The sequence below is a fragment of the Dermochelys coriacea genome, chromosome 1 (genome assembly GCF_009764565.3).
Source record: "Dermochelys coriacea isolate rDerCor1 chromosome 1, rDerCor1.pri.v4, whole genome shotgun sequence".
In the NCBI taxonomy this organism is placed as follows: Eukaryota; Metazoa; Chordata; order Testudines; family Dermochelyidae; genus Dermochelys; species Dermochelys coriacea.
The window spans coordinates 111,234,232-111,246,846 of NC_050068.2; the positions used below are offsets into that span (position 1 = coordinate 111,234,232).

General features: G+C 39.9%; 1 protein-coding gene across 2 annotated transcripts in view; it reads right to left on the minus strand.

The window, feature by feature from the left end:
* The window catches only part of ADPRHL1 (ADP-ribosylhydrolase like 1), a 53,162-nt gene that overhangs the window by 11,946 nt on the left and 28,601 nt on the right, over positions 1 to 12,615 (minus strand). Inside the window, exons 5-7 of one of the 2 annotated variants that reach the window (XM_043506540.1) lie at positions 12,065 to 12,192; positions 7,485 to 7,617; positions 3,724 to 3,877 (exon numbers count right to left, since the gene is read on the minus strand). In XM_043506540.1, coding sequence (XP_043362475.1) covers positions 3,724 to 3,877; positions 7,485 to 7,617; positions 12,065 to 12,192 — 415 coding nt within the window. Of the gene's footprint in view, positions 1 to 2,939; positions 3,878 to 7,484; positions 7,618 to 12,064; positions 12,193 to 12,615 lie in introns of those variants that run through there. The other variant, XM_038387041.2, reaches the window with a different exon arrangement.

Here is a 12,615-nt window from a genome sequence, read left to right on the forward strand (position 1 = left end):
GGGATTGTGGGGGTTTCTGGAGCCCTAGACCAGCAGTAGTGCCTATGGGTACTTTCCAGCAAACGTACACTTTAGAGGCTTGGGGAGCTCTCCTTTTTACCATCAGTAGGTGGGTGCTGGGCGTTGCCCTTCTTAGTGCTCTTCAGCCTACACTGAGCCCAGTCTCATTGGCTGGCATGCACTGGGAGCACCATGGTTTGCCAGCGCTACAAGGGAAGGCTTGTGTTAACAACAACAACAACAGTGTGTCCAGGGGTTGTTAACAACAGCAACATCAGAACTTTTACGAAATATTCATGGTAGATTTTGTAAAAACCTTTTGTAAAAAGAAACAAAATGAATGCTTGGCCCTCAACTACTTGGGTTTCCGTTTAGGCATTATTGTTTCATTGTGTTGCAGAGAGGACCAGCTGAGCAGGGAGTGCAGAACAGGGGCAGTGCAGGTTTCCCCCAGGCCGCCTTGCTGACATGGCAGGACTGCAGGGGTACAAATGGTTTCATTTTCTCAAAGAGGCACTCAGCTTTTAAGAGGCCAAGTAATGCTGTATGAGACAGTGTGAAACTGTCATCTCAATTAAAGAAGGCTTCTTGACATGACAACAAGTATTTCCCACTACTCTGTTCCATTCTTCCCCCCACTACACAGTAGGCAGCACCAGCCATTCTTGCCAGGGTCATCAAGCAAGGGCTACAACACCTCCAGCCTGGGCAGCCAATCAAAACAAGCTGTTTCACTATGAGTCACATGATTGGTCACCCCATTGACCCACATAAAGCTCCCACTGCCTGGCTAAAGGCGGCTATAGGTAGGGGAGAGAGAACACCTGACAGGAGCTATGCTGCTTCTCATGCCCACTTGCCCCTATTAGAAGGCTTTTCCTGCTTGCTCACACAGCAATTTTCAGAGAGGCAGGCCTGGCCATATGGTTTGTAACTGCTACATGTGATTTAAGTTCTGATAAATTAGGATATTTGCATCCTATTTGCACTAGCCAGTTGTATTTTCTTTTCTCTACATTGGATAATGTTAAGTTATTGTCTGGTCATGAGTACTCAGTGAGTTGGCTCTTGTTTCAGCATCTTTTTCTTAGTGTTAGCAAGTTTTAATACATTGAGTGAAGAGAGTGTTCAATAGTAACACTGGTTCAAAGTTTGTTGGGAAAGGTGGTTGGTGTTTGGTTACTAGGAAATGAAGGTTAGTCTGTACCACAAGATAAACCCACTTATAGAAGTTTCCAGGAGTTGACTATCAGCAACTCTAACTTATTGTTAGTTGAATCTTGGCTTGAGTCAGATGGCCATGACAGGGGAGCAAAATGGTTGTTTTAGTCTTGGGACCACACGTAGTATTTTGAGGTCACCTGGCTTTGCATGTAATTTGGTTCAAAGAATAGTCTACAGTAAGGGAAGGCAACAACTGTGTTCCTTTGCGGTAGTGGTTACTCTTATTAACACTGATGTTTAAACCTTGTTACATCTTTAATAAAGTGGTGGTCAATGGCCTGTTTTCCTCTATAACTATAGAAACAATGCTTTGCTAGTATTTGCCTGCTTTATAGCTTCTGTCTATCTGAACCATCTTTGCAAAATTAGATTCGCTTTTCTGTCTCTGAAATTAAGTTTGGTCCTTCTCCATCATGAATGTAAGGTAAGATGAATAACGGGATAGCTGTGATACATTCTAGAAGAACAATATGGACAATTGTTATCTTTAAAAACACAGCAACCATATGTTTAGTTCAACCTTTCAAAGGCTAATGATGAGGCATGCTGTCTTTGTGGAATGATGATTTCTTTTCCACTGGAGATTTTTTCCTGGGTAAAGGAAAAGTTAGATGTACAAGAGAAAATCCTACCTTATGAGAGCTACATTCTTCTCTCTTCTTAATTGTTGAATTTATTATGGGAAATGTTAGAGGCATCATAAACTAGAAAGAATGTTTTCAGAAAGTCTTGATGTTTTCTTATATAAAGTCATAAGTTACAAACAAATATCGTTCTTTGTTTAAACTTTAACATATGTTCAAAATGAGAAAGCAGCAGATAGCAAAGATGCAAAGAGAGAGCACGCTAAAACAAGAACTCAACGTTGTTTTTTGTGTAGCCCACATTTTAATAAAAAGATTGGCATGTGGCCCATCTCCCCTACTAACCACAGTGACATGGATCACCTGCTCCCCTTTCTATCATATAACATCCCAATGGCAATTGCTTATATGGAAAAGCAATAGGAAAGTATTTATGTATTTTTAGCTGCCTTTTTAAATGCAAGTCAGCAGGTGGAAATAGAGAGGCGAAAACAGGACCACGTGACCGGTCAGCTCTCTGTGGACCACAGTTTAAGAATCTTTGTGCTAAAACATGGAATCAATCACATGGGGCTAAATTCTGCTCTCAATTACTCCAGAATTAATACTGGTATAATTCCACTAATGGAAGTTATTCCAGATTTATGCCAGTATTACAGATCAGAATATGATTCATTAAGTTCTACTGTAGCAGCCGTGTTAGTCTGTATTCACAAAAAGAAAAGGAGTACTTGTGGCACCTTAGAGACTAACAAATTTATTAGAGCATAAGCTTTCGTGAGCTACAGCTCACTTCATCGGATGCTCACGAAAGCTTATGCTCTAATAAATTTGTTAGTCTCTAAGGTGCCACAAGTACTCCTTTTCTTTTTTATTAAGTTCTACTATTAGTTTTATTCAGATCAGATACTAATTTTTAACTTTGCCATATAGTTAGTTGGTTTTCTGTTTTAAAAGCCAAAGTAACTGTTTTCTCTCCAGGCCTCTTTGTGAGAGAAATCTCAGTCACATGAAACACATTACAGCCTGACTGGTGACGTACTCCAGCTCTTTAATGGCCTCAGACAAAAATTCTGATACTGATACAGCAACATATAAGTACGATCTAAAAATGAAGAAATGATGCTTATGAAGAGCATAAGATTAATTTATTTACAAATATTTTAGCCAGTTGACTTTTTAAAAGAGTTTTGAAGAGTCTAGAGTGAAAAAAAACATAATAATGCAGAAATGTTAAACACAATGATGCTTTGCTGTACCTTGGAAGTGTTGCTAGTGTTGGCCTTTCCTTTCTGGAAGCTTCTCACCTAACAATACCATATATATATGGTAACAATATATACCATAGTGCTGACAAAGGGTTAACATTTCATTAATGAATAATCTGTGACACATTAGAGTTGCAAATATTACAGAGACATTAGATGGGAGGTGGAGGAAAGAGGGAGGTGGAAGAATTGTTAAAAGTTTAAAATCTACAGGGAATGGAACACCCTCACAAAAGGATCATACTATTAGTTCAGCAGAAAAGCATTAGTTTTAAAAATTAATTATATATGTGTTCAAGAGACTACTGATAATAGCTTTTTAGGGGTGGCATAGTAAGGTAGGCAGAATTTTGATAATAAGAGGGTTTTAGTTATTTATATATTTTTATTTAAAATGATTTCACTGACCTGGATTGTACTTTAAGAGCAAGTTTGATACTCAAAAATCCCTGTATCTATGAAAAACTGAACATTTACAGTGTTCAGTTACTCTTGAATGACTCAGCTAACTGCACTTATACACATTCCACATAGCCTTTTAGAAGTAAACCTCACCAGCCTAGAACAGTGTTATTATAATTAGTCAGTTATCTACAGTGTTTGACAGAGTCTTTATAGAAAGAGAAAAATGGCAGAAACTGCTTTACTTTTCCTCTGTGGATCGTCGGTAAAGAGACTCGCCCAAGTATTCTAACCTCTCCCTCTGTTCAAGATCCTGGTACAAGCCTTTGGGAACCTTGTTCAGGCCGTAAAGCAATCCATACAAGCAGCCTGCAATAGATCCAGTAGCTGCGCTCTCACCTGTAAAATTAAACACAATCGTGTGCAGTTCTGTTGTTGTGAAAAATACACTCTCCTTTGCAGATATATCACTACACAGAGAAGGAAGCTTTAAGCCACTGTAGGAGAGATTTTTACTTATATGTGACAGGTTTCAGAGTAGCAGCTGTGTTAGTCTGTATTCGCAAAAAGAAAAGGAGTACTTGTGGCACCTTAGAGACTAACAAATTTATTTGAGCATAAGCTTTCGTGAGCTACAGCTCACTTCGAAAGCTTATGCTCAAACAAATTTGTTAGTCTCTAAGGTGCCACAAGTACTCCTTTTCTTTTTACTTATATGTGGTGTGCCAAAGAGACTCTCAGAATGGTAGCTCTAGGGAGTTCACCAACCAACTGGAATTTCAAGTCCCCACCTTTGCCAGCAGTAATGGGTCATACTGCATAATGTACTCCTGGGGGAATTCTGCTGCAAAAAGTTGAAAATTCTGCACACAATATTTTAAAATTCTGCATATTTTATGTGTTAAAATAATCATGCCGGTTTCAATTATTTTGGTAATTTATTTAAACTACAATACAATGGATGGAGAACGGGAATAGGGAGCATTGGAGGAAATCCCCAAACCCCCTCTGTCTAATAGCAATGTAGCGAGCGTTGACCCTTTACTTCTAGTTATTAGTCAACAAATATATGCAGCCATATGCTCAGTGTTACATCATAGGCAACGGAAGACCAAGCAAGGGCTGGGTATTCAAACTCACAATTTATATTGGCTACTGACCAGCTTCAGAAAGGTCAGTAGCAATCAGTTCATGGAGCACATTTTGCTAGGAAATTTTAAAAATTTAGACCAGTTTTACTCTCTGAAACACCATAAGCATTTATAAGGCCACACTGTCCTTTACAATAAGGCTCCTTTACACCACTCTGGCAATGTAAAGGAGCCTTCACATTTTTACACCTGTTTTACACTCTTGGGGGAATTCACTAAGAACAATGGGAACAATTCATTAAGCAGGCAGGTTGCTACTGCTCTGCCTGACGGGATAGAGCCTGCCCCATGCCTACCTCCTCAGAATCACCCCAAAGCCCTGCCCCTCCATGCCAAGCATGCTGCAATACTGATTGAAAGGGATAGAGTGTCTCTCTCTCTCTCTCTCATACACACATAACTGCCCAGCCCCCCCCAGTGGTGATTTACATCTCTACCGGATGCTCCAGGAGGCCAAACCGACCTGCCTGCACTGCCGGGGAGGGGCGCATGACTGCTCTTGTGCCTTCCCTTTACTTCCCCATCAGAAATCATTTTCCTGCAGGGGAGTAAAGAAATTTGCGGGGGCCATGAATTCTGTGCATGCGCAGTGGTGCAGAATTCCCTCAGGAGTAATAACGCTGTGTCTGAGAAGAAAGACCTCTTCTCTGCATCTTCAGGGCTGGTCTGCAGACCACTGCAAGAAAGTTCACAAAAGCAGGTAGGCCATGCTTATATGTCTCTTGCCTATTGGCAAAAAAAGTAAGAGCTTGTCTTCACTGCTGTGGTAGCACTAGCTATAATTCAAGTTTTGCCCCTACCCCAACTCCCATCCACACGCACAAATCTCTAGATTAAGTTAAGTGGTCCTTTAAACTCCAGCTAGCTAGCCCCCTCCAGGGGCATGGGTTGAAGCTTCAGTGCTGCTGACCCTTGATCTAATAATGCAGTGGGTATGCTGTAGCTTAAATGACAACTCCTCATCAGCTGTTAAATCAGTCACTCTGCTACTCAAACCATGCTGCGTGGCTCAAATGTTATTTTGCAGTGTAGGTGCTCTCACTGAGCTAGGCTAGCTCACGTGGAGTAATGCATGTGTACTAACTCACACTAACAGCTGCAGTGAAGACAAGCCTTAACCGTGAGCTTAATATGTACTGACACATTCATTGTAATACCAAATGAACACTTGGGTTGGCCCCAATATTCCATTTAGTGCAGACGTGGTGGGGCAGAATCCCTGCCTTGCTCGTGTGCTAAGTGGCAAAAAGGGATTGGAAACCTGTCGCTCCCTTGCTATGGATACCCCCTTCACAGGGGAGTCTCCAGTAGGCAACAAGCTAACAGTACTGTCTCCTGCTGCTGTAGAGAGTGTACAAAAAACCTAATATTTTCTGCCCGTGCTCCCTCTACCTCTAGCTCACTGATTATGTTGGTTCACAAGCAAGGAAACCTGTGTGCCATTAGAATCATGCTGGGAGGGCAACAAGTCCTTTTGCCAAATGGACAAAAGTCAATTCAGTAAGCAGCAATGCTCTCCGGCTGCTTAAAGGGCAGCACATTGCATCATTTCGATTGGAAGGGACTTTTCGTGGGGCATCTAGCTAATGCGCTGCCTCACAAATACAGGATCAGCAGATTTTATTTTACAATGATTTTTAAATGGTGAAAGCAATATTCTTTACATTTAAAAGGTAATAGTTAATCCAATGAAAACAATATATTTGATATTGTTTCAGAGAAAGAGAATGTGGTTAATACAAATAAAAAGCAATGATATTTGATCAGATGAGCAGCTGATAAGAGAGCTATTGGTGGGGGAGGAGCCAGGGAACAGAGAAAAGCCAGATCCTCCAACCCCGAAGTCCCTGACTTACTGTTCTTTTCCTTTTGGGAGGAAGCCTCTGCAACAAAACATCCCCCTTCTCTTAAATGGCTCTCAGGGTGCAACAAACCATCGCAGTTAACCCAGTGCTAGAAAGGAAGAGTAGCTACAGAAGAAACCACTAGATTGCAAGATCTTTAGGGCAGGGAATGTATCTTATTATTGTAATTAATCATTTAAAATCACATAATGGCTGTGTGTATGTATCCAGGGTATCTTGTGTTGAGATTAACTCTCACAAAGCTAAGTAGGTGTGGGCTGGGTCAGCAGCGTAGACAGAGAGTCTCCATGGAATGCCTAGGTTGATTGTTGATGGCATCCTGCTGGGCAAATCTGCAGTGTTGGTGATTCAGCATGAAGGTAGGGGGCAGGGCACAGTGATGTTGAAGGAGCTATCTTTGGCATGAGTTGCAACACAAAGATATTAACCACTTGTGTCCCTTAAAGAGTACTTGGTGTTTTTTATAAAAGTAAGGATGTTAAACCAGTGTCCCAGACAAACTACTGCTTAAGTAATACATACTACCTGCCTGAAAACTCCCTGCAGTTTTAATTGCATTCAGTATTCTTTTTCTTCCCGCATCTTATACCCTTGTGTTGTTTTTCTGTGTGTGGTTCTATAGCAGCCATCCCAGACAGAGGTAGCTGTTTATAAGTGGTCATAAAGTAAACCATATACATAGATATTCTTAATTTACTTCACAAGCATGTTGTGAGGCTTAATTCACTAATGTTTGTAAAGCACTTTCCGAGTCCTGAAAGGAAGGTGCTATTGACATAATAACAACACTGATCATGTGACACTGATAAGGAATTAATAATAGGCAATATGGCAGATTTAGTCAGGAACTTTACTGCTGAGATGTCTTTTTCAACAGGAGTGAAATTTGTGACTTAAAGGTTGCATCTCATACAATAATGACCATTTTGCCATTTAAACTCTAGGGGATTCAAACACTCGATATTATAAAGGAACAACAGGATTACTCACCCCCGTGGAACATTGCTCGGTTGCAAAGTTCTGTCCAGTCACCACCACATCCTAAAAGAGCATCATATGCAATCATGGGAGCATCATGGCCTCTTCTTCCACCCCGGCCTTCAGAACTCCACCTCCTGTAAGTCTAAAAGAATAGCTGTCGAGTTGGTCGCAAAGTGTTGCAAGTGCTCACCACTTTTCACATGCAGAGTGATATAGTGTTAGACACTTTTACCCTGAGATGGTTGATAAGGATCTGCATTCAGGGGAAGCTCACTCCTATGTATTTGTGACATTTCGTATGGAGCAACGGAGGGGCGTCTCTGATCTTCCCATTTACAAATGCAACCACAATATTAATTTGTGTTGATATTTTTTCAAAGCCTCCTAACACTGACAAATTCCCTGGTTCCTCTGCTGAATAATCCCCCCTGAAGCAGCCCTGACTCTCAGGGACAGACAGAGGCTTTAATGCCAACAGTCATGTAGGCCAGAAGGAAACAAAATACTTGTAACTACTCTGCAGGCTGGATCAAGAGCAAAGGTCTCTGGGATTCAAGTGAGCCAGGAATTTCAAGAAGCTCATCAAGTCAGAGTCTCATTTCACATCTTAAAAGTTCACACTCATAGAAATTAGAGGTGGAAAAAGACTTATTAGGTTGTCTTGGTCTCCTCTCAGACAATGAGGAATTGTTCTCCATTCCCCCAACCACATATTCTCAAATGTTTTGTCCAGCCCAGTTTTAAATATGTCTTTACTGTGTCCTTTTCCACATTTGTTCAAATGTCTCCACTTCTAGATATTTTATTTCAAATAATTCTTTCTCACCTTGTCCTGCCAGGCTTCCCTTCCTCTCAAAGACTGCTCTGAACAACAATAGTGAAAATGATCTTCAAATACAAGAGGCAGAATACTTCCTCAGCAACAAAAACCCTGGGCATTGTGCACTGGCCCATCAAACAGGCCCTAAAATAGGTACATCCAGACTTCACCTTTTTTACCTGCCCCAATTTCCAAACTACACCCAAAGTGCATGTGTTATGCTTGAAGTAAAAACATTATTTTGATTAACGATTGGCCTGCAAGCCTGTTTTTTAATCCCTTCACATATAAAATACAATATAGCAACTTGAGTTGTACCTCCTTCAACTAGGGCTATATTTGGCCCCGAGCTTCTTGACACATGAGGCCTTTCCTTGAATTTCAGTCTATTCCCTTTATGGTTTACTGAGGACTGTGTTGGAACTGCAAGCTATCGTGTTAAGAGCAGTGTCGGTGTATTTGTCTGTCTGTCTCTAGTCCCATGTGCAGACTAGTGGGCTCTGTAGCACAGTGTGGGAGCATTCAGCAGAGTCAGTGTGCAAACTGCCAGCTAGAGTAAGGTGAGATGAGCTGTACCTCTCTGCTTAGGGAGCAGCCAGTTTTGTTTCTCTCTGTTTTGGAGTTCTTGTGTGATCTGAGAAATAAAGTAGTGTTACATTGCAGCCTTCCAGCAGGACTATTATACGTTTAATCTTACTTCTCTGTTTGTATGCTATGAAAATAACTTTCACTTAAGCTTTATATATTTATATACTGTGCACCTACACATATACCAAAGGGGGAGGGGTCTCAGGCTAGACTGTAGCATCACTTTCTCCTTACTTTCATGTTTGCAAACAATAGGAAGTGCCTATCTGCTTCTGCTGTCATCTTACACAAGTATACTGTAAGGCCTTAGTTCTGCATCCCTTATTCATGTGAAGTAGCATTGATTTACACATAAAGTCCCATTGGGATTACTTGTATCAGTGCTATTCTGGATCAGGGCTGCAGACATATGTCTCAAGTATCCTTTACTTTGAGAGTTGTCACTCATTTTACTCCTGACGATACCTCCAGATTTGGTGTCTCCCAGCTTTGTTGAAAATTGTTTATCTCAGAAATAAAGAATCTTGAAACTGAGGCTATAGAAAGTTATTGACACTCAGGGAATGAAACTCCAACATTTTAAGCTTCTTGTATGAACGCTTTTTCAGTCGCCCTCATTTTGGGTCTTTATCACACATTGCTTCCAACATTTGAGTCCATAGCTTGAGAGTGATGATTGAAGAATCAAGTCTGAAAATGAGAGTGAGCTGCAGTGTCTGTCTATTTGTGCAGTTTATTTAACACACAGTTGAAGAGTCAAACTCATATTTACTGCAAGATGATTTGTTCTGATTGTTCCCACTACCTGCTTCTTATCCGTACAGTCAGGCAGAGTTAACTTATCTTTCATTGCCCCAAATTTCTGGGTATCTAGACGTGGCAGTCAAATTTTATAGAAACTACTGTATATTCCTTTTCAGAGTAGCAGCCGTGTTAGTCTGTATTCGCAAAAAGAAAAGGAGTACTTGTGGCACCTTAGAGACTAACAAATTTATTAGAGCATAAGCTTTCGTGAGCTACAGCTCACTTCATCGGATGCATTTGGTGGAAAAATGCATTTCCACCAAATGCATCCGATGAAGTGAGCTGTAGCTCACGAAAGCTTATGCGCTAATAAATTTGTTAGTCTCTAAGGTGCCACAAGTACTCCTTTTCTTTTTGTATATTCCTTGTTAATCTGAAGAGTATTTATTTTTACAAATAAAAATAGTCTTTTCAAGTATATTCCAATAACTAAAATCTGGCTATGTCTGCCTAATATTAAAAGTTTCTGCAGTTTTTGTGTGCATGCTTAAATGGGGGCTTTGCATGGACTGACGATGCACACATGATTTTAGAGACCTGTTTGAAAATTTAGCCCTAGGCATTTCTCTTTATTGTTGCAATACAGAAGGAGTTCCACACGCAACTGACAAACTGAAAGGAATGCAGGGAAAAGCACCAAAAAGGATCAAAGTGCAGTTCTACTTTGAAAAGAGGCTGTGAAAGTGGCACAGTGGGGGTTCCATGTATTTTCCACTCAGGGGATGCAGATCCAATGTGCTCAGTTTACAAATAAAAAGATGTATTTTCCAACTGTCAATCCTGCAGACAGCCAAGGCGCTGCAAGTCAAGCAAGGGTCTTTCCTTCCTGTGCATCATCAATAATAAAAGCTCTACCTGTCAAAGTGGTCACACAGGTGTAAGTAGAATTTGGTCTTGTCAACTGTCTAAATGGGCCATCTTAATTATCACTACAAAAGTTTTTTTTCTCCTGCTGATAATAGCTCATCTTAACTAATTAGCCTCTTACTTCACTTTTTCATGTTCTCTGTATGTCTATATATATCTTCTTACTATATATTCCATTCTATGCATCCAATGAAGTAGCCCACGAAAGCTTATGCTCAAATAAATTTGTAGTCTCTAAGGTGCCACAAGTACTCCTGTCCTTGTAACTGGAATTTAGTCAACTATTCTGTTGATAATGAATGAGGAGGAATGTTGTTCAGCTCAGCCTCCCATATAGTAGTTGTATTTACACTAGTAGTAGGAAAAACTAGTAAAAACTTATTGTCACTAAAGTAAGAAAATATGACTGAATACACACAGGGAGCAGAGCTGTTAAGTGAGCAGGTGCCGTCTTATTATCTACTATTGGTATTTCATTATCATCCATGGATGCCCTCTATCATATTTCAGAGCATGGAAAAGTTTACAGAGCACCCCAGATTAGTCACTTTTCAGAACAGAACCATGCTCCAAGCGACTGGAAGAAGTGATATATGGGGAAAGTTGAAAAGAATTTCATATTTATTACCAGGCTGCTAAGTAAATTGGAAACATGAGAACTATCTTCAAATACTGGAAAGTCATAAACACCAAGGAAGAAAAGGAATTTATTTAGCTTGGTTCAAGGAGCAATAACTAAAAGTAATGGGATTAAATTAAAAACAATGTAGACTACAAAATAAAATATCCTGGGAAGTGATGAAACACCATCTCTTGAGATACTTAAAAGAAGACTGGACAAAACCAATGTAGGAATCGACTCTGTATTGATCAGGGAATGGACTAGGATGGGGATTTTCAAAGAGCCTTGAGAGAGTTATGTGCCAAACTCCCATGGGAATTTCAATGAAAGCTGATCACCCATTTCCTTTAAGGACCCTTGAAAATTCCAGCCTAGATCTCTGAGTAGGTCTTTTCCATCTTTAATAGCCATGAGTCATTGCAATTTGCTTCTCAATTTCACCCTTTCTCTAGATTTTAAACATCTGGCCAGTTTGACTTCCCTGCTTATTGTATTTCTCCCTGTAATGGTTTATACTGCCTTTAAAGAAAAGAGAAATCATGTTGGGGGATGGGAGAGCAGGGTCCAGGCTACTCTGTTCCCCTTTCGTCCTGATTCCTCTTTTCCTTAAAGTGCCAGTATATGCTGTTTCACTCCCATTCCATGACTATCGCTTAGAACCTTATTCCAGATTCAGTTGTAACCATTTCTTGTATTAACTCACATATTAAGTAAAGATGGAATAATTTTTCTTGTTAGTAAATAAGCAAAAAACCTTTTCAGAAGAACCCCCATCCTATGGGGCAGCAAAGACATTTAACAACCATCTCAGATTATCTCTTTGGAAATGTGTCTATTAGTAATGAGATTTTCTGAGCTCTTCTTGAAGTTGCATTTACAGATTTTTACCTTTTCTCTCTCCTCAGCATCATAATTATCAGGAAAGACAGGTTTATTCTGATTATCTTCAGTGATTTCTCTCTCCTCCAAATAAAACTGCCATTTGGCTTCAAAGTAAAACCAGTGCTCCTGATATTCTGAATGCAAAACAAACTAATGGTGTAATATTTCATCTTGACAAGACTTCAGGTGCACTTAAATAGTTTTTAAAGAAAGAACAAAGCAGGGTTTTCCCAGTAAAACTCTGTATTCTACAGGAATATAACTTTAACAATTCACATACTCAAGCAGGATCAAACTGCATGTTCTATTTGATTATATCAATGGAACAGGTCACGGAAAGGCAGGAAAAATTAACATGAAAAGAGAGAGAGAAAATTAAAAACAGTAAGAACTGTAGAATTATCTTAAAAACATCCAACAAACTAGAAATACAACATGATATGACATAGAGACAGTGCAACCTTCTTCTGAAACACTATAAAGAAAAAAGATAAATGTGAATTACGGGGAAGAAAAATTAGTCTATGCCTTTGTTTGCTGGTGTTCCTTTATAGCAA